General features: G+C 55.8%; 9 protein-coding genes across 9 annotated transcripts; 6 read left to right on the top strand and 3 right to left on the bottom strand.

The window, feature by feature from the left end:
* Window positions 1–26: 26 nt before the first annotated feature.
* Window positions 27–1,240, top strand: CC84DRAFT_1059453 (uncharacterized protein; the record flags this gene model as incomplete). The annotated part of the gene is made up of 2 exons (XM_018173570.1): window positions 27–250; window positions 301–1,240. Coding segments are annotated over 2 exons (1,164 nt in total), but the record flags the coding sequence as incomplete, so codon positions are not given.
* A 52-nt stretch (window positions 1,241–1,292) lies between these two features.
* On the bottom strand, window positions 1,293–3,307 carry CC84DRAFT_620324 (amidase). The gene is made up of 3 exons (XM_018186907.1): window positions 2,733–3,307; window positions 1,545–2,682; window positions 1,293–1,472 (listed from the first exon to the last, which is right to left on the bottom strand). Exons 1-3 carry the CDS (start codon window positions 3,126–3,128, stop codon window positions 1,339–1,341), a joined length of 1,668 nt encoding a protein of 555 aa, XP_018037113.1. The 5' UTR covers window positions 3,129–3,307; the 3' UTR covers window positions 1,293–1,338.
* A 591-nt stretch (window positions 3,308–3,898) lies between these two features.
* On the top strand, window positions 3,899–5,138 carry CC84DRAFT_1163067 (NAD(P)-binding protein). The gene is made up of 4 exons (XM_018178166.1): window positions 3,899–4,210; window positions 4,261–4,628; window positions 4,675–4,941; window positions 4,987–5,138. The coding sequence occupies exons 1-4, from the start codon at window positions 4,093–4,095 to the stop codon at window positions 5,029–5,031; spliced, it is 798 nt and encodes a 265-aa protein (XP_018037112.1). The 5' UTR covers window positions 3,899–4,092; the 3' UTR covers window positions 5,032–5,138.
* A 96-nt stretch (window positions 5,139–5,234) lies between these two features.
* CC84DRAFT_1258013 (uncharacterized protein) lies at window positions 5,235–9,079 on the top strand. Its single transcript, XM_018184789.1, has 3 exons — window positions 5,235–5,981; window positions 6,056–8,185; window positions 8,250–9,079. The coding sequence occupies exons 1-3, from the start codon at window positions 5,507–5,509 to the stop codon at window positions 8,741–8,743; spliced, it is 3,099 nt and encodes a 1,032-aa protein (XP_018037111.1). The 5' UTR covers window positions 5,235–5,506; the 3' UTR covers window positions 8,744–9,079.
* A 2,116-nt stretch (window positions 9,080–11,195) lies between these two features.
* On the bottom strand, window positions 11,196–13,978 carry CC84DRAFT_620271 (uncharacterized protein). The gene is made up of 4 exons (XM_018186906.1): window positions 13,206–13,978; window positions 11,809–13,154; window positions 11,624–11,757; window positions 11,196–11,575 (listed from the first exon to the last, which is right to left on the bottom strand). The coding sequence occupies exons 1-4, from the start codon at window positions 13,859–13,861 to the stop codon at window positions 11,345–11,347; spliced, it is 2,367 nt and encodes a 788-aa protein (XP_018037110.1). The 5' UTR covers window positions 13,862–13,978; the 3' UTR covers window positions 11,196–11,344.
* A 271-nt stretch (window positions 13,979–14,249) lies between these two features.
* On the top strand, window positions 14,250–15,918 carry CC84DRAFT_1258011 (cat eye syndrome critical region protein 5 precursor; the record flags this gene model as incomplete). Its single annotated transcript, XM_018184788.1, has 2 exons — window positions 14,250–14,413; window positions 14,465–15,918. The coding sequence occupies 2 exons, from the start codon at window positions 14,250–14,252 to the stop codon at window positions 15,525–15,527; spliced, it is 1,227 nt and encodes a 408-aa protein (XP_018037109.1). The 3' UTR covers window positions 15,528–15,918.
* A 196-nt stretch (window positions 15,919–16,114) lies between these two features.
* Window positions 16,115–16,978, bottom strand: CC84DRAFT_1054282 (putative isomerase YbhE; the record flags this gene model as incomplete). The annotated part of the gene is made up of 1 exon (XM_018173521.1): window positions 16,115–16,978. A coding segment is annotated over one exon (864 nt), but the record flags the coding sequence as incomplete, so codon positions are not given.
* Window positions 16,979–19,750: 2,772 nt separating this feature from the next.
* On the top strand, window positions 19,751–21,775 carry CC84DRAFT_1174671 (uncharacterized protein; the record flags this gene model as incomplete). Its single annotated transcript, XM_018180108.1, has 3 exons — window positions 19,751–20,301; window positions 20,450–21,511; window positions 21,613–21,775. 3 exons carry the CDS (start codon window positions 19,751–19,753, stop codon window positions 21,773–21,775), a joined length of 1,776 nt encoding a protein of 591 aa, XP_018037107.1.
* Window positions 21,776–23,165: 1,390 nt separating this feature from the next.
* CC84DRAFT_1064023 (uncharacterized protein) lies at window positions 23,166–25,379 on the top strand (the record flags this gene model as incomplete). Its single annotated transcript, XM_018173621.1, has 3 exons — window positions 23,166–23,485; window positions 23,864–24,414; window positions 24,814–25,379. Coding segments are annotated over 3 exons (1,437 nt in total), but the record flags the coding sequence as incomplete, so codon positions are not given.
* Window positions 25,380–25,971: the final 592 nt, after the last annotated feature.

The raw sequence follows: 25,971 nt of genomic DNA, 5'->3' as shown, positions 1-25,971 counted from the left end.
CATCCAACATGCTGGCTGAACCCCGCTGGAGCTGCACCGTCCCCTCCGTCCACGACGACACGCCCCTCAATGTGCGCATCTACCACCCCTCCACACTGCCCTCGCAGAGCGACAAGCCATGGCGGAAGCGGGGCATTGTAATGGCGCATCCATACGCGCCCATGGGTGGCTCGTATGACGACCGCGTCGTGGGCATCGTGGCCGAGGAGTTTCTCGCGGCGGGCTGGGTCGTGGGCACGTTCAACTTCCGGTATGCTCTTCCTGCCGTGGATGGACTCAGATGATGATGGAGTCGTACAGAGGCGCCCACGCAGCCAAAGGACGCACAAGCTGGTCCGGCAAACCCGAGCTCAGCGACTACCACTCCTTCGCCGCCTTCTTCATGCACTACCTCTCCTACCTGCGCCCGAACCCCCCGCCTGGCGCCGCCTTCACGCCAGACCAACCGCCCGTGCCGCCCACGGTAGCGATGGACGGGCGCGCACCCATCGTCGTCCTCGGCGGCTACTCGTACGGCTCTCTCATCCTGCGCAACCTCCCGCCCCTCCCGTCCATCCTCCAGCCCTTCGCCGCGCCGACACCAGGCTCCGCAGCCCACGAGATCCTCCTCACCGCGCACAAACTCGCCGACCAGGACAACCTCGAGTTCATCAATGCAGCGCGGGATACCGAGCGCCGGCGGAGGCGCGGCCACGAGCACAAGCTGTCTGTCAAGATGGGCGGCGAGGAGACGAGCCCCGGGATCCGGCGCAGCAGCAGGGAAATACGACGGAGCGTCGACGGCGGGAGCAGGAGTTTGGATCTAGGCAGCCGGCTGAGGAGTCTCAGCCATGGCCATCATCATCGCAGGGGGAAGGATGCCAGCCCGCAGCCGCAGCCTGCTGCGCCCGAGAATGGATCGGTGATCCAGATCCCGCAGGTACGCTATCTGCTCGTGTCGCCGATCACGCCGCCGACCGCTACGCTTGCTGCGCCTGCGCTCGCACGCGGGTTCTGGAGCAGGGCTGGGGACGGGGATGCTAGTCTCAAGATGCATGAGACGCTGGCGGTGTACGGGGACCAGGATATGTTTGCGTCGACGAGGAAGATGAGGGAGTGGGTTGCGAGGACGGAGGCGGAGAACCAGACTCAGGGGGGCTTCCGCGGCGTGGAGGTCGCGGGTGCGGGTCATTTCTGGCACGAGCAGGGTGTGGAGCGGGAGTTGAGGGAGGCTCTGCGGGGCTGGGAGAGGCGTGTGAGGGACTGAGGGTGCGAAGGCGAGTCCAGTATATACCCTTGCACAGAGAGTGATTGTTTGTTGATCATCAAGATAGAGGACATGGAAATGCATGGCATCGTCTACACGTACGCCGCCCACGGCAGCCCTAGCTTTCCCTGCACATACTCCCAGGCCTCAACCACCTTCTCGTCCTCGTACCGCCGCCCAACCAGCTGCACGCTCACGGGCGCATTGGCGTATTTCTCGGGCGAATCTATATTCATCGAGTCAGCCCTCCCATCCATCCTATCACGAACCATCTCCTCCAAAGGTAGGAAAAACTTACACAGCAGATGGTTGTACGCATCGTCCTCGTTCCGCGGGACGTAGCTCTCGTCGACGGTATCGGTGGGTAGCACTTTTGACACTGGCGCGACCAAGCACGGATAGTCCAGCAAGTTCCACTGCGCAGTGTACCCCCAGTACCGCGCGGTGTCGAGCTGGGGCGCGGCGCCCGGGCCGACGGGGCAGAGGAGGACGTCTATCCCGCTGTCCTCCCAGTGCTCTGCGTACGCGGTGCGATAGGCGTCGCGCTGCGCGGTCAGGTCCCACATCTCCGCGATGGAGAGCTTCTTCACGTTTTTGTTCTCGTGGAGTATGAACTTTGACAAAGGGCGCCAGGGCTCGCCGGACGCCTCGATGGCCGAGCTCTCCTCGGAGCCGCCGTCCGCGAAGTACAGCGAGGATATGATGGTCCAGGCGGTATCGTGCGCCAGCGGCGCGAAGGGCACTACCTCGACACCTGGAACGTGTTTCAACTTCTCTGCGAGGGCGGACAGCGCGCGGAGGATCGGGGGGTGCGGCCTTACCACGCCGTCGTCTGTCAGCACACCCACCCGCATCCTCTTCCCTGACCCATCTTTCCCCGCGGGGAACTGCGCCTCTGTCTTCCACGGCAGTGGCACAAGCCCCGGCTCCCGCACCCACGGCCTCGCATCGATCAGCGTTTTGGTGAAAACCTTCACGCCCCCCAGACTCGTGCTCAGCGGCCCAATCACCGCGAGAATGTGCTCCGCGCTCAGCATCGTCGCCGTCATCCCTTGCATCGGGAGCCTCCCACTCGTCGGCCTCAACCCATACACCCCGTTGTTCGCCGCCGGGCTGCGGATACTGCCTCCGATGTCCGTCCCGATGCCCAGACAGCTGCCTCTGATCCCAACCAGCGCGCCCTCGCCGCCCGAGGAGCCGCCCGAGGTGAGCAGGCGGTTAAACGGGTTTACGGTCGCGCCGAAGTAGTTTGACGAGGTCTCGAGGTGCATGAGGGTCTGAGGCTGGGTGGTGCGCGCGTAGAGGACGGCGCCGGCGTCGAGGAGGATGTCAAGGATGTGCGCATTAGCAGTGGGCGTGCGGTCATGCCAGGATATGAAGGCCGCGTTGCAGGATTGGCGGGCGATGTTTATCATTTCCTTGGTGGAGATGGGGAGCTGGAGGGTGTAAGTTGAGTGGGTGCTCGATGAGGGGAGGGAGGCCGTACGCCGTGGAGAGGGCCGATGGGCTTGCCGTGCCGCTTGAGATAGGAGTCAAGCCAGCCGGCGCGTTCGAGGGCGGCTTGCGGCATCAGCTCCGTGATGCAGTTTACGAGTTTCTGCGCTAGGGCGGCGCGACGGAGGAAGGCCTTTGTGACGTCTACGCTGGATAGGGACGCGGAAGAAAGTTTTGCTAAGAGGTCCACGGGGTCGGACTCTGTGATGCTGATTTCAGTCGGGGTGAGAATGGTCTTTGGGATTGGCGTGGAATCAAGTGGTAGGTCGAGGATGTCTGGTATGGGGGGATGTACGGCGGCGATAGTTGCCTCTCGTTGTTGCTGTGTGCGCTTCGCTATGGACTGCCATGATTCGAGGGCTTTGGATGATGAAGCGGCGGGTAGCATGGAGGGCTCGGCTCGGCTCGAGTGGATGCGGGTGTAGAGCGAGTTGAAGAGACCGGAAGTTTTGCAAGAGCGAAAGAGAGCATGAAGTGGCGCTTGGGAGGTGCCACAGGAGATATGGAGACACGAGCGGAAGGGATGGTAGAGATACCAGGCACTCTGGGAGATGGACGGGATTGGAGATATGGTCTGTACAAACAGCTGCAAGAATGGAGATAAGGAATGCCTGCCTCGGACGGGAAGCTGCAGCGTCGCTCAATGGAGGGGTCCAATAAAGATAAGAGGATCCTAATGCGAAGGTCGGAAGACAGGCGACACCATGGCACAGCAGCTATCGTGTGTCTGCACCTGCCCGGCAGTGTCACTGTGAGACTGCTCTTCTCACACGCTGGCTGCGTTCTGGCACACCCAACGGCTTGCCATGCACGAGAGCTATGGCGCGTTGAAGCCACAGCGTGTGGGGTGGGCGGGGTAGAGAGAGCTTTAGCAGCGGTGTTAGCGTTGACCTTGTAATGGATGAGCTTCGCTCAATTGGATCAAAGAATCTCCGAGGACTCAAACATGAAGCAAATAGCCGCCGCTGTCGGATACTAAGTTTGGGAGCTATGTCGTCCTCATTCAATTCAGCTGCTGGTCCGGAATGGGTTAGGTGCTGTTGCTGTCCAATGTGAGCCAGCATTGGCCGCGGAAGTGCTACGGCATGTCCCAATGCGGAAGTTCCGCGGTCGACAGTTCCCCGCAACAACCATGCGGCAGTCTCGTGTGCAGCGAAAGCACCTTGGAGGCGTTGCGGTCCGGCCTAGATCGGTCCTGATCATATGATGCAGGGTATTTTTGCGTCGGCAGGAAAGGGTCCCTCTCTTCACACCCCCCATCTGTTGCTCATTCTTTACTCGTGCAGCTGTCTTTCAAGTGAATTCTCCCACCTTGGTATCGACGTAGGAGCGTAATGGGCAGTGTCACAAACATGTCTACGAAAAGCCTTCCTGAGTTCAGCCTGAGCGGCAAAGTCATTCTAGTGTCAGGAGCTGCGCGTGGTCTTGGTCTCACTCAGGCAGAGGCACTGCTCGAAGCCGGCGCTACTGGTCAGTGCTGCGTGCAATATCTCCGTTCGGGCATTGACAGAAATGTGCAGTGTATGCTCTTGACCGGCTTCCTGAGCCTTCGCCAGATTTCGAGCCAATTGCAGCACGCGCAGAGAAGGAGTTCGGGACACAGTTGCACTATCGGCAGATTGATGTCCGTGAGGTCGAGCAGCTCAACAAGATTGTCGAAGACATCGCCAGCAAACACGGAAGGCTGGATGGACTCATAGCCGCTGCCGGAATCCAACAAGAGACATCGGCGCTCGAGTACACTGCTGCAGATGCCAATCGCATGTTCGAGGTGAACATTACTGGCGTGTTCATGACCAGCCAGGCGGTCGCAAAGCAGATGATCAAGTACGGCAACGGCGGAAGCATTGTTATGATCGCCAGCATGTCTGGCAGTGTAGCCAACAAGGTACTCATCGTGCTCAAGTCAGGAAGTCCTGACTGACGTGTGCTAGGGTCTGATTTGTCCTGCGTACAACGCGTCGAAAGCTGGCGTAATCCAGCTCGCTCGGAATCTGGCAATGGAGTGGGGCCAGTACAACATCCGCGTAAACACAATCTCGCCCGGATACATTGTAACAGCCATGGTCGAGGCGTTGTTCGTGAAGTACCCCGAGCGAAAGGAAAGCTGGCCGAAGGACAACATGCTGGGTCGTCTCTCCAAGCCTAAGGAATACAGAGGCGCTGCAGTATTCTTGCTGAGTGATGCTAGTAGTTTTATGGTAGGTTCTACACGCATGCATTTGGCCATTGCTGACTTGCGCCAGACCGGGTCTGATCTGAAGATGGATGGAGGTCATTCCGCGTGGTAATACTGGTTCTGCATCGCAAGCATTACTTTTCGTGATTTGCAGCGAGGCGTTGGGATCACGCTGTATGTTAAGGCAAAGTTGAATAGATCAATATGTTTAGAGAGTCAATGGATGGTCGAGTGTGTGATAAGTATAAGCGGACTGACTAAGCGACGGAGGCGGCAAGCTTCAGGGAAGGCGCGACAGGTTGACATTCACGAGCAACAGCAACCCGTGCGTGCCCGCTCCCCAAGCTGGCCATGACGATGCCTATAAAGTAGGACACCACCAAGAGCTCCACGCTCTGTTTGAACACGTCATCCGCCAGCGTTTTCGCCGCCTGTGTCGCCCGGCGCAAACAGCTCCAGGCTTCACCGTCCGCAACTGTACACTACCTGTATTATAGAACACCTGCCCATCACCGTGCGACATCGCGCCCGAACCCTTTCTATCGCGTGCTGGGCCAGCGCAGGCGACCTAGGGACAGCGCCTTGTCATGCCGACGCCCTCATCCGCCTCTCGATATCGACCCGCAGTCCTCGTATTCACCGGCGCGGCGGCCGCATATGTCACATGGCTTCTATACACCAGCTTCAGCGGCGCCCCGTCGGAGGGGCTCCATCGAAGCAATGCAGTCCGCAGGCCAAATGCGCGCAGTCGTCCTCGCAATCGCCCGCAGCGAATCGTCGAACAGCTTCTGGCTGAGCCCATTGCGCTGGGCGACTTTGACTTCTTTGGACGGACAATCACGCTCGAAACAGGCAATGTGATGGATCATGATTCGCTGCTGGCACTTGGACGCGAGCTTCAGCCAGATGCTGACGACGAGAGGATTGAGCGCGTTATCAACAACCTCTACGACTATTACGTAGACATGTTCGTGGAGACGCTGGCCCAGGGGCGTCCTCTTTCGGAGATCCCGCGAGGAGAGCTTCAGGCCATCGTGAGCATAGTGAACGAGCAGTCGACTTGTAAGTCAGAGCACCCGACCACCCAGCGTCCTCATCATAGGCAAAGCGAAGGCTGTTCGCTTACAGCTTCACAGGGCAGGGAACCGAATACGCATTTCAAAGACTTCGGACCAGGCCCTCGATTCTGGCCGCTCAACACCCCGTTGACGATCTCGAAACCATACCGCCCACCGAGGCTGGCGATTGGGAAGACGACACGGTAGCCGACATGGAAGGCCAGACTCTTCAACGAACGCTGTACCACATAGCAGAAGATCGCGCCCGGCATGAGGGTGTTGTTCATCGTGGCATTACCTGCAATGGCTGCGATAGCAGGCCCATCCGTGGCATCAGGTGGCATTGCGCAAACTGCGCCGACTTCGATTTATGTTCGGATTGCGAAGCGACCAACTCTCACGTCAAAACGCACATCTTCTACAAAATCAGGGTACCCGCACCAAATCTCAGCATCACCAAGCAAGAGCCGCTCTATCCAGGGCGACCGCATATGATGAGCTCTTCAATCGCCCCAACCCTGAAGAGACGCCTCGTCAACGATACACGCATGGAGGCCGAGGAGATCGAAGCGCTGTGGGACCAATTCACTTGCCTCGCCACGATTCCTTGGACGACGGACCCCAACGGCCTTGGTTGGGCACTCGACCGACGCGCTTTCAATCACGCCTTCATCCCACGTTATTCGACCTTCAAGTCGGCACCGAACCTAATCTATGATCGTGTGTTCTCGTACTTTGACACTGACCACAATACCTTGATCGGCTTTGAGGAATTCGTCAAAGGAATTGACGGCCTACATGCGACCGACGCGCACGTAAAGCTAAGAATTGTATTCAACGGCTATGATATTGACGGCGATGGGTACATTTCAAGGAAAGATGTGTTGCGTATCTTCAGAGCGCATTATGCGATCGAGAGGGAAGCGACAAGGAACTATCTGGCAGAGTCTGCTGAAGAAATGTCTGTACGTGGCGCTCTCGACGTGATACAGTCCGCTCAGCCCTTAGCGTCCGCATTCACACAGGCTGCTATCGAACCAGGAGAACCCAATTGGCTGCTGCGAACAAAGCCACCGGATGATGAGATTGAAACAGCACCGATTATCGAGAATCAGCCGGACACATTGGATCGGGACGTTGTGATCAGAAGCACGAGCAAAAACATGTTCGATGAGGATGGTGATGAGCTGGACCCAAACATGTCCGCGGATAATATCTTGAAGGACAGATGGGCACGAAGACAGTTCTACACCGACGAAGAAGAAGGCTTCACTCGACCGGAAGGGGCCCCAGAGAGTCCAAGAACAACTGCCTTTGATGATCAAACTAACGGTTTCCACGATGAGCACCCGGTGGGAGACGAAGAGTACAAGTCTCCGACTCTGGAGTCAGAGCGTCCAAGATGGTCTCGATCTTCTTCCAGGGTTCGCTTTCAGGATGATGTTGACGTGGATACACGGTCCAATGCGTCGACTTCTTCACGGCCAGTAGGAGAACGTTGGGGCGGCTATGAGATACCCGAGCCTGAGAAAGACCTTGGCAAAGAAGTGCTCTATCAGATAACCCAGCAAGCCTTCAACGAGCTCCTTGATCCCTTGTTCAAAGAAGGGGAAGACGCCGCGATGGACGCGTACGCCTGCCGAGACGAGCGACGTCACTATGTCGCCGAAATCGACGCCATTTTGGAGAAATTCCAAAGCGACAAGGATATGCTCGAGAACATGAATAATGTGGGCGCCTTCACATACTCCAACTGCATCCTCAAAGCTCTCTGTGAACAGGACTTCGAAAAGCTCTCAGAAAAAGCCCCCCTCGATCTAACTGAAATCGCATCTATCGTTGGTAACATGTTCAAGAGCGCGGAGAAAAGCATAACCACGTTTAGTGCACATTGGGTCAAGGACCGCTCGCCTCACCATGAGACCGATCTGTGGCTCATGATGTTGTACAGGGCTCAGTTGGAGTTCGAGGTCACGGCAACTCTGTTGGAACTGGCTATGAGACAGGGTTGGGTGTTGGCTCCAAGTCCCTCTTCTCCTATCGCCAGACACATAGCCAGACACCGCCATAGTGCATCCAAGGTAGCAGACCGCGATCCAACCTTTCCACAGTTCCGCCCAAACTCGCTAAAAGATGTGGTACCGCCGATCAAAGAAGCCCCCGATACAGCAGTGAACGACACCCCTCCGCTTCCCAAGCGTCCATTCGGTAAGAACCTCCATTCTTCCTTCACCCTCAACTAATAGCCATGCTAACCCACCGACCCAACCAGGCCCCCTCTTTGTCGTCCCTGCGCGTACCGAACCCGCCTCCACCGCAAACGACAGCAAACCCGCCACCGAAGTCGGAACAGCCCCTTACGCCCTCCCCGAGCACAACATCACCCTCTCGCGCCCTCTAGCCATAAAGGAAATCGGCCCCCACCCCTACATGCACAGCCTTTCTTTCTCCCTCTCTGGCGGCACTACGCCCACCGTGACTCTCAAAGACGAAACCCGCATCCTCGGCCAGCACCCCGCGTACGACCCCGACATGCCTCAGGTCGACGGCACCTTCCACGCGGCCATCCGCGCGGCGGCGGGCGAGCCCGATACTGCCAACAACAGGCATCTAAGGCGAGTCGCGCTGGCGCGGCTGGAGAGCGTGGACCGCAGAGATGGCGAGAGGAAAGGAAGTGGGAAGGTGGGGTTCGAAGAGTTTGAGAAGGCGGCGAGGGAGGGGCGGATGAGGTTTCTTGAGAGTTGGATGGATTGGGTGAGCTTTTAGGAGGAGCACGAGGCTGAGAGAGAGCAGCAAGCTGATGAGGAGCTGGCGGCTGAGGGAGACGCCGGGGAGAGCAGGAGACGTTGAGGGAGACGCTGATGGAGAGCAGGAGGCTATGGGAGACGCTGAGAGATCTCAGGAGGCGTTGGAGAGAGAGCAGGGCTGAGGGAGCTGATGGGGGCGCTGGAGGAGAGCATCAGACCGAGGGAACTGGTGATGGCGCTGGAGAGAAAGTATGAGGCCAAGCGAGAGCACAGGGGAGCTAGCGCATAAGATACACGATAGGGTGGGTTCTACAGGTGTTAGTAGTGTGTAGCGCAAGGGGCCTCATGATACCACAATTGCATTTTGTTGCATGAATTGGGGACGGTGTTACGCGGCTGCTGAGTCGAGGTTGAACACGTACCATGCACAGTCCCGCACACCTTCACCGCCCCAATCCTCTAACCCCATCAATTTCTTTCTCCCTACCCTCTCCAGTCTACGATCTCACCCCCAAAAACCGCCCCAGCACCCTCCTCCACCCCTTCCACTCCTTGTCCGCCTTAGCGCTTTGCAGCTGTTGTGTGTCTGACGGCCCGGTTGCAGATGCGATATGGGAGGTTGCTCCGCTTTGTTTGGTGGAGGTGGAGGAGTGCGGGCTGCCGACGAGCGTGTAGTACAGGGCTTCAAGGCCGCGATCGAAGTCGCGAGGGTAGGTTGGTTGGACCATTTCACGGACTCGGGCAACCTGGTGCGCTCGATCGCTGTAGATGATATAATGTGTACGGTTTGGCAGGAGTTCTTAGGTTGTGTTCTGTGATAAAGTGGTCTTATTGATGTGAGTGGTAAGATAGCAGGTCGGTGCTTTATGAAGGGAATGATATGCGGTAGGGGAGGGGGTTGTTGAGAACAATATTTAGGAAGCGTGGGAGGGGGACAAAGAATGCGTGGGGGCTGATCTCGCGCGGTGGGGGCGAACATACACGCTGCAGGACACAGCCGAAGGACGTACGCCCGAGCTAGATCGCTCGAGTTAAATGATCAGATCATTGCAAAGTCGACCTAGCGTCGTATGAATGGCAAGTAATTCAGTCGCCGGAGCGCACACCCAGCAGGCAAACAGAGCATCACGCAAAGGTAGCAGCACAGCACCACGGTGCACAGAGCAAACACCGACATTCTGAATTCCTACGTGATACCCAAGAATATTCTCCCCTCGAATCGAAAGACAAACGAAGGCATCTCCAGAACCACAGACGGACCCAAAAGCCGGGCAAAGTTGATACAAGAAGTACCAGAAGGTAGATACAAAAAGCAATCGATCTCTATTCACTACCAACGGTCACCATCCCAGAGTCTCCCATCCTCAACCCCAGGGGGTGAGGCGAATGTAGATTTTGTCGAAGATGGCGTGTCTGTGTTTGTCGTGCAGTGCAGTGTAGTGTATGTTGTCGATCGATCGTGCGGGGCCGTCCGCCGTGCAGTGTCTCAAGCAGGCAGGCAGCATACTGCAAGCCGACACAGCCGCGTCCCCATATCAAACAATTCCGTACCACGAAGCGAAAATCTCAAGACATGTTGCCAGTGTTGGTGCTTAATCCAGGCGAGCGTCACCGGTCGCTCACGCCCTCTGCCTCTTCATGCGAAGAGAAGGCATCTACTGGACGATGCAGTTTGCACCGGGGGTGGGCATCTGCTTCTGGACGGTGCAGTTGGCGCCGGGGGTGGGCATGGTGCGCATGACGCTGCAGTTGGCTCCTGGAGTAGGCATTTCGATTGTTTTGTTTTGGGGGGGTTTAAAGATTGTTAAATGTGAGTGATTGGATGTTCTGATGGGTTGGAGTCTCAGATGGGGGGCATTTCGGGGAGTATTTATGCTTTGCGTGATGTGGAGGGGAAGTGACGACTTGTGGGGGGAGGCGAACAAGGCTTTGAGAGGAGGCCTAGATCATGGCCCGAGACAAGGGAGGCAGAGGGCGAGATGGGGATTGGGTGGGAATGGGGTTGTTGTAGTGGTGGTTTGGCGGATGGAGCGTCTTGGTATTGTTCGGCTTACTATTGTTGTGAGCACCAAGAATATGTCACGCCGGCTTGACCACCCTGCCGGGGTATAATAATTGAAAATTGTTTAAGATTTTAATTGTTATTGGGCTATGGATTCCGGTGCTTGCACTACAGCGATCTCGAAGTCTTTCGATTGTAGGTCTTCTGGGTCACAGCAGCACATGCGGCTCTGTCAAAGATCGACCGGCCCATTCTAGGGGGCTTCTAGAGGGTCGTGGAGCTGGAACGATTGGCACGATTGTCAGGTACCAGTACAACTAGGCATGCGGGTGGCTTGCATCCAATCCGCGGGGCCCAGGATTCAGTCCTTCTCGCCTTATCGCAAGCACAAGCTTTCTCCCAATAAACAATCCGTCCCTGCGTAGCCTGATTTGGATGGTGATAATGATAACCACGTGCATGTAGCTCGGCTCAAGGCAGAAGTAGCAGACAGGTCCTCATGTCCGGACATGCCGAGTGCCAGGGGCGTGTGCGATAGCGTTGCTACTTCAACAATGCACTAGAGTACGCATGCAATACACTTCCCCTCGCAACACTTCCTCGTGACAGAGTCAAATATCAACTTGTATTCGTGCTTGAAGGTGGAGGGGGAGCGGGATTGAAGGCACTGGGACCATAGATGTTCAGTGGATCGCGTAGGTCCGTGAATCCTTCGAGGCCTTGCGCTATCATGCTATCGACATTGGATGTCGCACCCATCCAGCTTTCCATTGTTGTATTGTTCGAGTTGACCCAATTGGTAGGCGGTAGCATGTGATCCTGTCCCATCATAGTAGAGTCCCACAGATTCTAGGATGTCGTTAGCAAGAGCCGGGCGCGGACATAAGTGGTGCTTACCCAATCAATTTCAGATGCGATGTCAGGCACGTCGAAAGTCATGTTGTCAGCAGATGGCCAGTTGTTCCAGATCTGCGGTGGCAACTCTTCCGGCAGAGACTCTGGTGTCATCTCTTTGGGGAGATCTGAAGTATCTGTATTTCCAGTTAGCTGATGCACCTGGCGTACGTTGCAAACAAACATACTCTTCTCAAATCCGCTCGGAGCAGGATCCTGCGGAGAAAGACCGGACCGTCCTGGTGAAGAGCATTTTTTCAACATGGCCTTCAGAATCTCAGCCCCTCGAACAGAGTCTCTGAACCGGTTGGGATGGTTGGCCCAGATATCGTAGGTGCTTTGCAGAAGTGAAAACATGTCCGAGATTTTGCCCGAGGAAGAATCGCCGGTAGATTGGAGGTGGTTAAGTTCAAGGCAAATGACCATTGCTGCCAGCAAGAAATCAAATGTCTGAAGCGACGACATGTACCACCAAACCTTGTTCAGCTGCCCGCCGGGTTGACAAGCGTGAAAGATGGTGACGTGATAGCGAAGAATCTCCAACGCCGAGTCGACGCATATCTTGCGCGATTCCGCGTACTTAGGATCGGTCTGGCCCGCTGTGAGGAAGGCGCGGTGCAAGACAAGTTTCGTCTTCAAGTACAGCAACTCGATGTTGTAGCGACCCATGATAAGCACCGGCGCATCAGTGACACAGTCTTGTACTGGACGGACACGCATCCCTTCAGGAACTTGGTCGTGGGCTTCCTCGAGGCGCTTTTCGAGAGACACAACAATCGCATACCGTGGCGGTGTTATCCGTTGTGCTAGCTCCGCGGCCTCTGCAAATACTGCACATATTTTCGCTTTCGCAATGGTGTATGTAGCAGGCGTTAATTCAGACGAGGGTCTCGCCTTGGGCATCTTCGTCATATTAGGAGATAGATCTAGGTCATATAGGTTCTGCGGTGCTCGCGTGTCACTCTCTATACGTCGGACGACGGCTGGTAGACCAATGGCGAAGGAGATCAGCGTGTCCAACATGTTTAGGACGTGCCACACTCGCCGGCGCATCTCTCCCTGGAAAGGTGACATGCCTTTGAAGTTACTAGGGTCGCGATGGTATCCCATTCTCATCGCGACGCGCATGGAAACCCCGTTCATCAGCCAGATTTTTGAGTGATGGTCATCCCTACGCAAGAATTCACACTCGCTGTAGATCATCAAGGTTTCAAGCGTATAGGGCTGGCTTTTCGTAACGTCTGCTAAGACAATTGCGGAGGACGCTAGCTGCTGGAAGCGGTTGACCGCGCTGTTTAGGTAGTCGTTGGTACCGCTCGAATCCGTACTATTGTAGATGGACCCTGACGAGTTATCGTACGCCGCGGCGTGTGCATTCATGCCAGGGTTTCGAGGTCCTAGTATAATGCCCAAAGCCATGGCTGAGTATAGCAGAGCGATCCACATGACTGATGTCGAGGAAGCGTCAATCCAGAATTGATTGTACTCTTCTTGAAAAGTAGGGACGTGCATGATGAACAGAAGAGGATCGGCACTACGCAATCATAAGCACAGCTCTTCCAGAGCTGATTCACCATGTGCATACCTATTAAACCACAGAGGAAGAAGTCGGTCGCACTCTTCTTTTGACGGCATTTCCTGTATGAGCTGCGTTTTCGTGATGTGCCTGGGCATCCCAAAAGTTACTGTGGATCGAGCGGCGTCATCGTCCCACTCCTCTCCTTGATCTTCTTCTTCTTCATCGTCATTGATTCCGTTTTTTACTTCTTCAATTTCTTTCAACAAAGCCGACCAGTGGCCGGCTCCCACGTAATGGTCATTGCCCTGGCTACTGATTCTCATCTGGCCAAAAGTTTCCAGACTAAGTTCCTCCACCTCTTTGGTAGCAGTAGGTTCGATGCTTGGAGCAGCAGGAGTACTTGCGCCGTCCTCTTGCTGTTTCTGATTGATCAAGTTGACGACCAGGCTCTCGAGATTTCGGATGCGACCCCGCATGTTCTGGGCCTGCTTGTTCCGGGGTGGAGGGGGAACATATTGGCATACTTCCTGCCTCGAACGCTTCGCACACTGATCGCAGACGGGATGTTCACGGTTGCACTTTAGTTTCCCCTGGCGGCACGGCGTACAACTGAGTTGAGGTCTAGCTCTTTTGATGGGCGCTCGGACTAGCAACTCGGCGGTCGTACCGGTACCGGTAGTGGGAGCCGAATTGCCCGTAGTCGAAGAACTTGCCTCGGACATGGCTGCGAAGTTTAGTGCAAAAGTGTAGAAGATGAGAGGAAACTTTCGAAGACTGCTCGTCACACAGACGCCAGGATGGAGTGGCTGACCGTGTCTCTCTAACGTTACGTTACTTAGGGCTGATTATTCAGCCATCCGGACTTTAGCCACAATGGCTGGCGAGCTACTGGCAGCAACCAGCCAGTAACAAGCCCACCAAATAGCTGGTTGACATGTAGGAAACAGCTGTATGTTTTAGCCCCATCTTTCGAGTGTACGGCAAAGGTAGGGCCGCGCGAAGTCATGGTGCGGCTCGTGCCATTGTGGGGTGCCCAGGCCGGCCCATCGTACTTGTAGATCCATCCGACCATGCTGCGGACCACCGAGACAATCCACCACAACAGCCATCATGGCTTCCTTCCCATCGTTGAGGCAGATTTCTAGGCTCGCTTCACGGCATACGTCCTTCACATCACCATCACCATCCATACTACGTCCATGCACACGCGCATCACGCAGCTTTCAGTCTACAGCTGCCCCGCCTACAGTCCCCGAGTTCGCATTCGCTTTTGAGTAAGGCAAGCAAGCCATTCCACGTGCCTCACACTCCCTAACACCCCCCAGCATCGATGGCGTCCTCGTCCGCAGCTCTGACCCCCTCCCGCGCGCCCACAAGGCTCTCTCCTACCTCCAGAAGCACCGCATCCCCTTCATCCTGCTCACCAATGGCGGAGGGAAGCATGAGGATGAGCGCGTCGCCGACCTGAGTTCCAAACTCGACGTCCCGCTTTCTACAAGCATGTTCGTCCAGAGCCACACGCCCTTCGCCGACATGCACGAATACAAGGACAAAACCGTCATGGTCGTCGGCGGCGACGGCGACAAATGCCGCGTCGTCGCTGAAAAGTACGGTTTCAAAACCGTCGTCACACCCATCGACATCATCTCCGCGTACCCCGAAGTCTGGCCCTTCTCGCAGCAACTCCTCCCCTACTACAAGGCTTTCATGCGCCCGCTCCCCGCCCCAATCGACCCCGCCTCGCCCTCAACCTCGCTCAAAATCGACGCCGTCTTCGTGTACAACGACCCCCGCGATTGGGGCCTCGACACGCAGATCATAAAAGACGTGCTGCTCTCACGCGAAGGCATAATGGGCACGCTGTCCAAGAAAAACGGCGATGCGACACTGCCGAACAAGGGCTATCAGCAAGACGGCCAGCCCCCGCTGTACTTCTCCAACCCGGACCTCCTCTGGGCTGCGAAGTACCACCTCCCGCGGCTGGGCCAGGGCGGCTTCCGCGAGGCGCTGGAGGGCGTGTGGGCCGCGCTTACAGGCGGACCCTCCGCAGGTGTCGAGCTCCAGAAAATCGTCATGGGGAAGCCGCACCAGCCGACCTACGCCTTCGCGGAGAAGCGGCTGATTGCGCATCGGGAGACGCTGCTCAAGCAGGTTGACGCGCAAGCGGGCCAGCTGAAGAGGGTGTACATGGTTGGGGACAATCCCGAGAGCGATATCCTGGGCGGGAACAGCTATGAGAGTCCGCACGGGACGGACTGGGCGAGCGTGCTAGTGCAGACGGGGGTGTATGTCGAGGGGACGGAGCCGGCGCATCGGCCGAGGAAGATGGTGGGGGATGTGTGGGATGCGGTGGAGTGGGCTGTTGGGGAGGAGGGGTGGAAGCGGTGAGGATGGGATGGAGTTGAGGTTGGAGTGTAGGATATGTGTGCATCGTTGGGTTTCTGGGTGGAGCGTGGAGTTGGATAGGTCAGCATCGAGAGAATGTTGGGCAGCATGCCACGGCGTTGCTGTTTACCCAATAGCACGTGTCTGGGCTTGACAGTAATAGTGCGGCTCGTGGAAGATTGCGCAGACGCGGTGTAAATGAAGAGGAGCGAAGCTTCGACGCTGACGATCCTTCGCGCAAGCCCCCTGTCTCCGGTAAACAATGCTCATCAACCTCATGCGCGATCCAAAAGACGCATCATGGCGCACGGAATGCGAGCAGTAATTGATTCACGGACTCAGGGGGATCAGTCCCCATGTATGATGGCAGAAACGGAACGTGCTGAACTTAACCATCAAATGCATATTTTCAAGAATCCAAAACCTAAATGCTAACTAAATACAAGCCGCAGCACATGCAGAAACTCTACAGCGTGGCAACGGACGAAGGGTATCTCTCATCACATCAATCCATCACTCACGTCTCCCGCCTACAACCAGCGCACATTGTTAGGCTGTCCCGGTACCGCAATAGCCGCCGCCTGCGCGCCAATCTTGCCAGACTTGACATCGCGCTTGTAGATGCGGACGTTGCCCGAGTTCTGGTTGGCAATCGCGATCTCGCTGCCGTCCTTGCTGAGCTCGAAGTGGCGGGGGAAAAGACCACCGGAGGGCGCAAGCTGGACCCACGCGAGCTTGCCATCAGAAGAAGGCTTGAAAGTAGCAATCGAGTTGGAGTCGATCTGGGTGCTGTTGGCGGGGTCGACGTTGGGGACCTGGGTGAGGGTGACGTTGCGGTTGGACGCGAGGAGGAACTTGTTGTCGGGGGAGACTGCGATCTCAGCGGCGGCGCCGTACTGCGTGATGGCCGGGTCCGCGGTGGGGCCGTAGGTGCTCTGCTCGTCGATCTTCTTGAAGGTGAGGCCGCCCGAGCGCACGTAGGTTACCTCGTAGGAGATGACCTTGGAGACGAGCTCGTGGATCACGAAGAGGAAGGTCTTGCTGCCAGACTTCCAGAAGGCGGCGTGGCGCGGGCCGTAGCCCGTGGGCGCCTTGAGCTCGGCGTGCTCGACGAGCTTGCCGGAAGAGCTGTCGATGCAGAAGACGTGGGTCACGTCGAGACCGAGGTCGGGGAAGATGACGTACTGGCCGGTCGGGTCGAGGACGGAGTGGTGGACGTGGGAGCCATCCTGCTGCTGGGGCTTGGGGCCGGTTGTGCGGTTCTCGTAGCCGATGTTCTGGAGGAGGGTGAAGGCACCGTTCACATTGCTGAAGGTGGTGAGACCGTGGCCGCCGTAGTGGGCAATGGCGAGGTTATTGTTGGAGTTGTAGAGCTGGGTGGAGACGGGGCCACCGCGGGGAATTGAGACGACGGCGGTGTGCTTGACGCTTCCGTCGGTGTTGAGAGCGAAAGTGTGAAGGGAAGACGAATCTGGAGTGTTCCAGGACTCGTCAACGACGAGGGCCTTTCCCTTCAAGCCGAGGTCGATCCAGGCAGGCTGGGGGCCAGCCTCGGTGTTCTCGGAGATCTTCTTGAGGGCTCCGTTGGTGTAGTCAAGCGTGTCGATGTAGCCGTTGGCGTTGGTCGCAGTGGTAGGGCCGTAGCCGCCAACGAGGAGCTTGGCCGCAGAGGCGGAGGTCGCAAGACCGGCGACGAGGAGGGTGCGGAGAGACATTGCCAGAAGAGGGTTGTGCTTGCTAAGAGTGCTATGCGGGGAAAGGAACGAGGGGAGGAGCCCACTATATATATGTAGACAGGAGTCTTACACAATGTCTCGAGCCAGAAAAGGAACAAGGGACCGTAGAAGCCTGGATGTGGCGCGAACAGTGGAGAGAACGCAGCCGAAGACGCCGAGCTGGGGTTTGTAGAGGAAAGGGAAGGTTCCGAGCGCGTGGGCGTTATGAAGACGGGTTCTAGGGACACGTTCCGCCAATTATACGAGGAAGGATCAATATCAAGGTGGCCGGGGACGGGCTAAAGTACCCTCACAGAAATGTAATTGAAGGTGTGCTTAGGCGCATTGACAGGACAGGGTGGAATGGCAGGCGGCTCAGCGAGACTCCGGCGGCCTACACAGCCTGCGCTTGGCGCATAGACGCGCTGTGAACACCCCAAAACCTCAGCGCCGCGATGTCGGCCTGTGCCAAAGTTGCGTGCACACGCGGCGCGGGCGAAATGAGGAGAACTGGGGGGGGCTAGGATAGGACAGGGACATGTAGTGGGTTCCTGCGCCTAGATCTGCAGGGTGGACCTCTCTTCGGCCCGCTGAAACGGGCCCCACGAAACAATCTGGAGAGGAACGCACTCCGGAGAATTCACTGGCTCGTGGCCGCCCGCCCACCACCAAGCCGCTGGCGCGTTTCAACACACGTTGCCATTCTGTTGTCCGATGGGCGCCGTGTATAAAGCCAGTCTTGGAAGCTGGAACTCCGTTGGCGAACGTTGCCCGTCACTGCTGGATCCTCACAGCGCCGCACGTGGCGTGCATTCAGCCTCAGACCCCATTGAGGCACAGCTAATCTGTCATCGCATGCTTCAATTAGCTCCGCAGCGCACATAACACCAAGCCCTGTCAGCGGCGCTTCGCTGTTTTCGCTCACATCGCACAATATGCATCCTCATTGACGGAATGGAACAACGCAGAGCCGCGGTTGCGCTGCCTAGCTTCCGGTCATGGCTTTCGCGGCTTCCATGGCTTCCATTTTCCTTCGGTTGCATGGCATCCTCTGCACTCTTGACTCGGATCTGTATACATGGGCGCCTGAGCGGAGCGTCTTCCCAGCCAAGCCCACGGCTGCCAAAGGCCGCAAGAAGACATCTTTCGTGCGACAGTAAGGAGCAATAATATTCCCTCCCTGCCACTTCGGTCGGCTTGACCCGTTTGGTGGTAGATGGCCTGGGGCACGTCAGCACTTCCTGTTCGCACCCATCCACCACCACGGCCCATGGACATCTGGCCAGTCGATCTCGCTGCCAAGCGTTCTCGGCTAGCTAGGGGTTCACCCAGCAGATATTGCACGTGGAGTTCCCCAGGATTCGTGAGCTTGTTCTTTTTGATCGACTGCCAGCCGAAAACTGTACTGTTCAATGTCGGTTACGCGCTGGCGTTCATGCGTCCCATTGTGCGCGGACCCTGCGAAGAAGAACACTTGCTCAGCACATGCGGATGTCCCGGAACGGTCTCAAGCGTGACTCGCAACATCAGTTGCTCTGGCCACAGCCAGGAACATACCTCGTACTTTTGCCATTTGGATGCCCATCGCGGAGTAGCACACAATTCACAGCTTATGCGGTCCGACGGCCAGCCTGAAGTTGTTCAGCTACACACTTACTGTCTAACAACAATCTCAACACGGCTCTATCAGAAGCATTTAGTCAATCTCAACTGCCAGGTCTCAACTAGGTATCTAATCAACGCGTTATGTGAAAGTAGAATTCAAGTCAAAAATGTACCTACAGTGCCATGTTCACCTCTACGTCCTCTCACTTCGATCTGTGTCCTCCAGATCAGTATCTTGCTTTGGTCGGATTTGATTGGCTGTCCACAGGTTAACCACATCCACTCTTCAAGGTCATACCATTTCGATGACCGAGCCCTCAGATGCTGGTCTCTTCTTACAATATGGTCTTATGCTACAATGACTTCGATTGCGTCACGTGATTGTTTGCCAGGTCGATTGCTCACTATCTCTCACCTACTGGCGGGTAGCCCTCGACTCAGCTTATAACCTATATGTCGACAATGCCACCTCTCAGTGAGGCATGGCTAGCGCTCTCACCGTGAGTCTAGCTACTACACCTATGGCCCTCTTTACTACAATCATCATTGACCCAGTACTCCCGATTCCCAGATCTTCGACAAAACCTCTGTGCTTTGTGATCTGATGTCGCCTCTCTACTCAGTCGTCAAATTTACTACATAACGCTGCAAAACGGCATACACAATTCCTTAACCGTATATACGACCCAAGCCCTAACCTAGTCTCAGTGTTGCCATGAGCTCGAACCAAACACAACAACACTGAGTCAGATCTACCAGAGTGCGCTCTTCAGGTAAATTTGATGATTGCGCGTTCCACTGCTGGGCTGTACGAGAGACTTCGAGCCATCTATTGATTTCACTGACTCTGGAAAACGGGTATTGCAGTACTCTAATGGGTCAGCAGAACAGCCCAGTTGTACCTCAATGGAGGACCAGCAAGTGCAACAGACACCTCTTCGGAAGCGATTCTTGGACCAGGTCCTATCGTCGAACAGCACTGAGAGACCCGCAAAGCAACAGAAAGACGAAGCTGTTTGCGGCAAGGGTGAGAAAGCCCTCGATAAGATCCTCGTACCCGACACTGAAGATGATGGTTCAAGCACATTGCACAACGGCGACCTTCCAGGCGCACTGGATAACGGAATTCTGGGCACTGGTGCCCGGGATGACCCTATCAGGTTTCCGACTTGGGAGTCAGGCAACGTGATATCAAGCAAGTGTCACGGAACCTTTATTGAGCTCTCAGACGACGAAGACGAAGGGAACAAGAACCACAGTCATCGTACGACCTCTCCCAATGCCTTCAAGTCTGTTTGCCCGCTTCATATCACTGGGAAAGAAAGCGCCGAGTCAACAGGAGCAATAGCATCACTTATGCGGAAACAGGCGTCCCTTGGACCTAGGTCGCCCCTCTCCGTCGACAGTAAAAGCTCCGCAGAGAATGTCATTAGTACAGATGCATTGATGCTTTTCGGGTATGTTCCTCTTTTTATGCGTCTCCACATCTCTGGCTAACGTTGCCAGGTCGTCGCCATCGCCTTGCCCAGCACGCAAATCCGCATTTACAAAGGCTACATCGACTGCTCCACCATTTCAAGGTGAAGTGCTGCTATAACGTGAGAGTCATCTATTGAAGAACCCCAACCGCCTTGTCAAGCTCGAGGAATATGATCTTGAACATAGCGACGACGAGTTCTTCGAGTATCCTTTCCCGGATGTTGCACCTTCAATCAACGGAAGATCTGGGAACGTTTTTCGTAGCGGTGTCTCAAAGCAAGCTCGCGCCAAGGACCGAGGAAAGCAGCCAGTGTCAATGGCAGTAGCTGCAACAGAAGACAACTTTTTCTTCGTCCCTGCTGCACAGGACCGAGATGAAGCTGACGACTCCGATTTGATCATTGCATTTGAAAAGTCAAAACCTGCAGGCACGCTTGACAAGCCTTGGATGATCTCCGTGCAAGAAGAGCACGAGGAAGCCCGCGAGTCAAACAGGGTGAGAGATTCCTCGGACATCGAAATACAACCCGGCCACTGCGGCGATCTTCTTTACGCACCAAGTGTCGCATCAATGGCATATCAAGGCTCAGATTCCTTATCATCAGCAAAGACGCAATTGACTGCATCTCGGGCGCCACTAGAGCTGGCCTCAAGCATCAACTGGAACAAGTCTCTACCCTTAGCCACCAGAAAGCGACTCTTCTTTGACACTTTCCATCACCTACAACGTGCCCGTCTAGAGAGTTCCATTCAAGGATACTACTCCAACATCCAAAGCGGCATATCCATAACTGAATGCTGGCTCTACACGGGTAGTAAGTTGCCGAAACCTCCAATCCAAGGTCTCGCCATGTCTGTCACATTGCGCTGTAACGGCCATACTGAGCGCTTGGGCCTCAATCCCCTTATGGTCAAGTTGCTCTTAGATGGAAATCTGAGTCAAGAGCAGATTGATGGCGTCGTGGAGCACTCGTGGCATACTAGCCATCTCTGCGGCAATTGGACATGCTTTAACACTGCACACGTTGTCCTGGAGCCTGGTTCGGTCAACAGCAACCGGAATGCATGCTTCCATGACATTGATGGACCATGTTTCCATATTCCCAGATGCCTGAAGCATCTGAAGCTAGACAAGAGTCTTCTTGGGCGAGCCACCGACCAAGCAAGTCTGAACGTAACTGCGGCGAGGTAAGTCGCTCGGAATCTTCATGCGAGATGAATTTCATAAGGTTCTATTTTCCTTGGCGTTTGGAAATTTCTAAATATGTGTAACATACGTTTTATGGAAGGAACGGGCATTGGACTGGTGACAACGGCGTCTGTGAACGGGAGACCTTGAATTTGAGCGGGTGGCTATCTGCCCTGCTTCTCGGTAAAGACGCGATGAATGGGTACGCAGAGGTGGTAGCTAATGATATGTCTGTGTTTCGCAAGCGGTTGACAAATGGATGATGTGCAGGGGCGATTCCGTGATAGGTAAGCGTGTTTAGAACTCAGCGACGTCTCATCCCGTCTCTTCTTCCATCCCACGACCGCCAGAGCCAACGCGCGTGTTAAATGCAATCCAGGAAATACAGATAAGTAGTAGAGCCTAGCGGACCTCATCAGGCCATCAACAGTAGAAAATGATGACCGGTACCTGCGCTAGGAGCGGGGTCGAGTAGATGAGAAGATGATAACTCAACATTTCTTCTGGGGCCCCAATGCCCTGCGGTCATTGATCTCAGATTTAGGGTCCCTTCTTTTGCAAGAACCAGTAAGGAATAGCCTCTACGAAACACGTCGCGGCGGGCGATGAGTCACTTCCCGATCTGACCCAGATGTCGTAGTTCAGAGCCTATGCGATGCCGCGCTGGAGCCACACGTAGTGTTCCAGCTCCTTGGTAATCTAGAAAGCGGAAGAATGACATACATGTAGACAAAGCGGTGAAAGGGCGACCTAGGCATCCACGAAGCGGATTGATAGAGGTTGCACGTCTAGGATTACCAGCCATCGCAGCCAAAAGATATATGGGGTAGAATTAGAGCCGATTCTCCATTCCAGGTCAGTATCATGCTCTATTCAGTGAGCCTTGGTAGGTAGGTAGGTACGTATGGGGTAGGCGGCGGGGGGAGACTTCACTGCGAGACATCGGCGGTAACTAGCGCGTGTGGCCCACTACTAAACCAACGCAGCATCGCCTTTCTACTAGGTAGTCCTCGCCAAGGCACCGCAACAGACATTTGGAGCATACGACGCTTTCCGGTGTGCCTCATCCCGTACGGACTGCAGGTACCCGCTGCGGCATTGGCCAACGCTGCGCGTGAGCCGCACGGGTAGCCATTCACCAGCGCCTTGTCGCAGCTTCTCTTTCGGATGCACGCCTTCCCCAAGTCACACGCGGCGCCAAAGCTCCCAATTTCCCGCGCCGGCTGGCTTGCAGTACCCAACCCCGCGCACCCACCCGCGTCGCTGGTCATCTGGTGGCGCCAGCAGCAACGCGCCCTTCTTCAGTCTCAATCTTTGCGCACCTTTCTCGTCTCTGAGTCCGACTGAGCTGCCGTCAAGGTGGCGACCAAGCCCAGGACTCGCGGCCGGCGAGGTGAGTGTCTTCGTCTCCTTCTTTCTCTGCCTGCCCCAACAACGTCCTGCGTTGATCAGCCCCGGACGGCTAGCCTGAGACCCCATCCCCCAGTCAGGCCCCCCCATCAAAGCTCGTTCCACCCGAGACCTGCTGGATCAATCTGAGGCCACTTTCTTTCTGCTGTCGTTCGCAAGTGCGTGCATGCCGTCCAAGCTCCTCATTGATCCGCCCCAGGTCGTCGTGCCCCTGCTACCTCGCAGGCTGCAGGACGATTGCCGCTAGGAACTCCAACAGCGCATTTGACGAGCGCCTCGCAACCGCACTCGCACATTCGCATCGTCCCGCGGGAACAGCTAGACAGCGACTCGTATGAGGATAGCACGCCTACTTTTCGTTCTTCGTCGCTGCAATTGCCGCCATTGCCGTTGAGAGACCGAGGATCTCGTACAGGTAGCGCCCATAGTGAAGTCTCGACGCCAATCAATACCACATTCGCACAGATGGCGCGCCGGAGCAACAAGAACGACATGGAGGGTGTCGAGAAACCAACTTCCGGGCCCGTGCCGCTTTCAGGTTTCGTGTCATTCAAGACACATTCGTCTCGCAACAGGCTGAGAAACAAGACTTGGCGCACTGGCTTGCCTGTCGAACTGGTCCAGGGTGAAGGCCTCGCAGGCTTTCACATCGACCGGTCTTCCTCGCCTGTCAAACCCCCCGAGCCTGCCCATCCGCCTTCACCTCAACCTACCCAGACGCGGAGCACTCCGTTCGCCTTGCCCAAGATCCAGACAAGTCTTCAAGTACAGCACGAGAATCCTGTACAGATGGATGCCCAGAGTAAGCAACATCCGGTAAGTTACTCTGCGTAGGGCCTACTGCGTTGCCAAGAAGCAGCAGTACAGCGCCCCCGCTTCTAACCTAGTACTACGAGCCACCGCTCCTCCCACACTTGCTTACCTTTCTAGGCATCCCCAAGCGATGGCAGTGACAACATCAGCCCCACCGATACCCGCCCGCCTGCCATCGAGAACCACCTGCGTCTCTTCGAGCAGCTACCCGACATTATTCGTCTTCAAGAGCAGACTGGCGACTTCGACGGTCAGGTCGTCTTCATTGGTCATCCCAACCGCGATGTCTCCGCTCACCAGTGGATCTCCGACTCATATCAATGGATTAATGTTGGTCTCTGGTCACACACGCGCAAGAGAATAGAAGGTTCGCTTGCTTCTGATCGTCTGGCAACGTCTGAGTTGTCGTTCAACTCGATTGAATATTTCAAGTTCGCGGCCGAGCGCCGCGAATCTATGATCAAGGAACATGGTCGTCCACGAACAGATCCAGAGGCAACCAATACCGAACCTACTCCCACGGAGGCAAACACAGACCAAACTAGCGAAGCACCCGTCGGAAGCTTCGCCGCGACCTCTGCTCGGACCGTCACCGGAGAGAAACTGGAAGACCCATTCATCACTCCCGGCAATATCTTGCAGCCAGCCCCCATGCTCGTATTCAATTTTCGAGAAGGCGGTGCCACCGGTGCCACGTTAGATTATGGGTTCGAATTTCCTAGAAAGACAGGTGCGGCGAACAAAGAGTATCACCAGATCTATGTACAGCGAGAGCGAGCGCGACTTGAGGCACTGTGTGGGCAAACACTCACCCAGCGGGAAGTGCAGACTCCGCAGACTCCCCTTCGTGACGTCGAGTTCGGTGAATCAGGCCTCAGTCCCCCGACGGGCCGCGCGACCGTATGTCGGCAAGACACTCGAGTCTCGGCTGAGGACATGCAGAATCGAATACAAGCTCGAAGCTGGCTCGCAGAGTTGGGTCAAGCGGGTTCTCAACCTAATCTTACGCCGGAGCAGCGTGTCGCTGTCCCCGACTTTCCACTAAACAACGCGAATCTTAGGAACTCGATTCCTTCAGGTCCAACGGTGGCGAACCCTTACCGCGGGATATCAACCTTGAACGCTGCTGCCGCACCATACCGTATGTTGCCCAAGAAACAATCTTCTGGGGAGTCAGATTCTTCAGTTCCAGCTTTCAATATTCCTGTATCTGCCTCTGACCCAGCACTACGCTTCAGCGACCCCGATGGACGGCAAGAGCACGTTCACCCAATCGCGAACGGCTTTAACAAACAGGCACCCACTAGGCAGAACTGGAGTGGCCCATTCTTCGCCGACTCTATGCCAACTACGCACGATCCCCTTGCTTCACTTTCTGCTCAAATCAGCATTGAGGAGAAGCTCAGGAACTGGTATCGCGACGGCCAAAGCGTCATTCGACAGCAAGATTATGCCAAAACTCTGGTGGCAGCGGCGTCTGCAAGCAACAAGAACCGTAGCTTTGCGGTTATCGGCGACGGGTCCGCTCGGAAGCAGGATCTCTCAAAGCACGCAAACACGCATTTATTCGCCCGCGTATATGAACACCTTTCTGAGTACGCAGAACAATCCCGCACTGATGGTGGACAAAGCTGTTTTACCCGAGCCTGGAAGCCTCCAGCCCTGCATCTCCGCGATCTCGGACCCGATGGCAACCACAGCTTTTACAGTAGTGCGTCGGCAACTTCGCCTCATATCTCGCGTGCGATCAACCGCCCCTACCAGCCTTATCGCGGAGATAGTACCCCATGGGGTTTCGGTGCCATAGCGAGCAACTTGATCCCGTCTCAGCACGGCTCTAACTCGGCTGCCCCTAGTGTGTTCGGTGGATCTCATCACCGTGGCTTTTGATCATAAGTAAGACGCCTTTTTGCACTTGCGCCACAGATACTAATGTTATTCATAGTGTAATTGATCCATATTCCAAGTCAAAGTGTGGCGTACTACAGTCCCTTTGACAGTTAGAGGTTGTTCTCGACTTTCTGCGGTGACTCCCCTGGAACACAGCCGCGGCCGAGGATGTCGAGTGCAGCCATTTGCGTCTTCTATTGGTGATCTCCAAAGGTCGCAATACATCATGTTCTCTCTTCACTATCACGGCGTTGCATTATATACCCTGGGCATCAAGGCGCACCGGAGATTATGACACTTGCTGCTTGAACGCGTGTGTCACTCGAGACAGGCGCAGCTGCGCGCG

The sequence above is a fragment of the Paraphaeosphaeria sporulosa genome (assembly GCF_001642045.1).
Source record: "Paraphaeosphaeria sporulosa strain AP3s5-JAC2a unplaced genomic scaffold CC84scaffold_4, whole genome shotgun sequence".
NCBI lineage: Eukaryota > Fungi > Ascomycota > Dothideomycetes > Pleosporales > Didymosphaeriaceae > Paraphaeosphaeria > Paraphaeosphaeria sporulosa.
The sequence above is the reverse complement of the archived record's forward strand: the minus strand, read 5'-3'. Positions and strand labels throughout refer to the sequence as shown.

Excerpts from the sequence above, each read along its gene's own strand:
- CC84DRAFT_620324 (XM_018186907.1), bottom strand. The coding sequence starts at position 3,128 with ATGCTACCCGCCGCTTCATCATCCAAAGCCCTCGAATCATGGCAGTCC. Across the intron at positions 2,683-2,732 it reads CCATCGGCCCTCTCCACGGC|CTCCCCATCTCCACCAAGGA; the intron begins GTACGGCCTCCC and ends TACACCCTCCAG. Across the intron at positions 1,473-1,544 it reads TGCGTACAACCATCTGCTGT|ATTCGCCCGAGAAATACGCC; the intron begins GTAAGTTTTTCC and ends CGATGAATATAG.
- CC84DRAFT_1163067 (XM_018178166.1), top strand. The coding sequence starts at position 4,093 with ATGTCTACGAAAAGCCTTCCTGAGTTCAGCCTGAGCGGCAAAGTCATT. Across the intron at positions 4,629-4,674 it reads CTGGCAGTGTAGCCAACAAG|GGTCTGATTTGTCCTGCGTA; the intron begins GTACTCATCGTG and ends GACGTGTGCTAG. Across the intron at positions 4,942-4,986 it reads GTGATGCTAGTAGTTTTATG|ACCGGGTCTGATCTGAAGAT; the intron begins GTAGGTTCTACA and ends GACTTGCGCCAG.
- CC84DRAFT_1258013 (XM_018184789.1), top strand. The coding sequence starts at position 5,507 with ATGCCGACGCCCTCATCCGCCTCTCGATATCGACCCGCAGTCCTCGTA. Across the intron at positions 5,982-6,055 it reads AGTGAACGAGCAGTCGACTT|GGCAGGGAACCGAATACGCA; the intron begins GTAAGTCAGAGC and ends ACAGCTTCACAG. Across the intron at positions 8,186-8,249 it reads GCTTCCCAAGCGTCCATTCG|GCCCCCTCTTTGTCGTCCCT; the intron begins GTAAGAACCTCC and ends CGACCCAACCAG.
- CC84DRAFT_620271 (XM_018186906.1), bottom strand. The coding sequence starts at position 13,861 with ATGTCCGAGGCAAGTTCTTCGACTACGGGCAATTCGGCTCCCACTACC. Across the intron at positions 13,155-13,205 it reads CTTCCTCTGTGGTTTAATAG|TGCCGATCCTCTTCTGTTCA; the intron begins GTATGCACATGG and ends ATGATTGCGTAG. Across the intron at positions 11,576-11,623 it reads TCGCATCTGAAATTGATTGG|AATCTGTGGGACTCTACTAT; the intron begins GTAAGCACCACT and ends ACGACATCCTAG.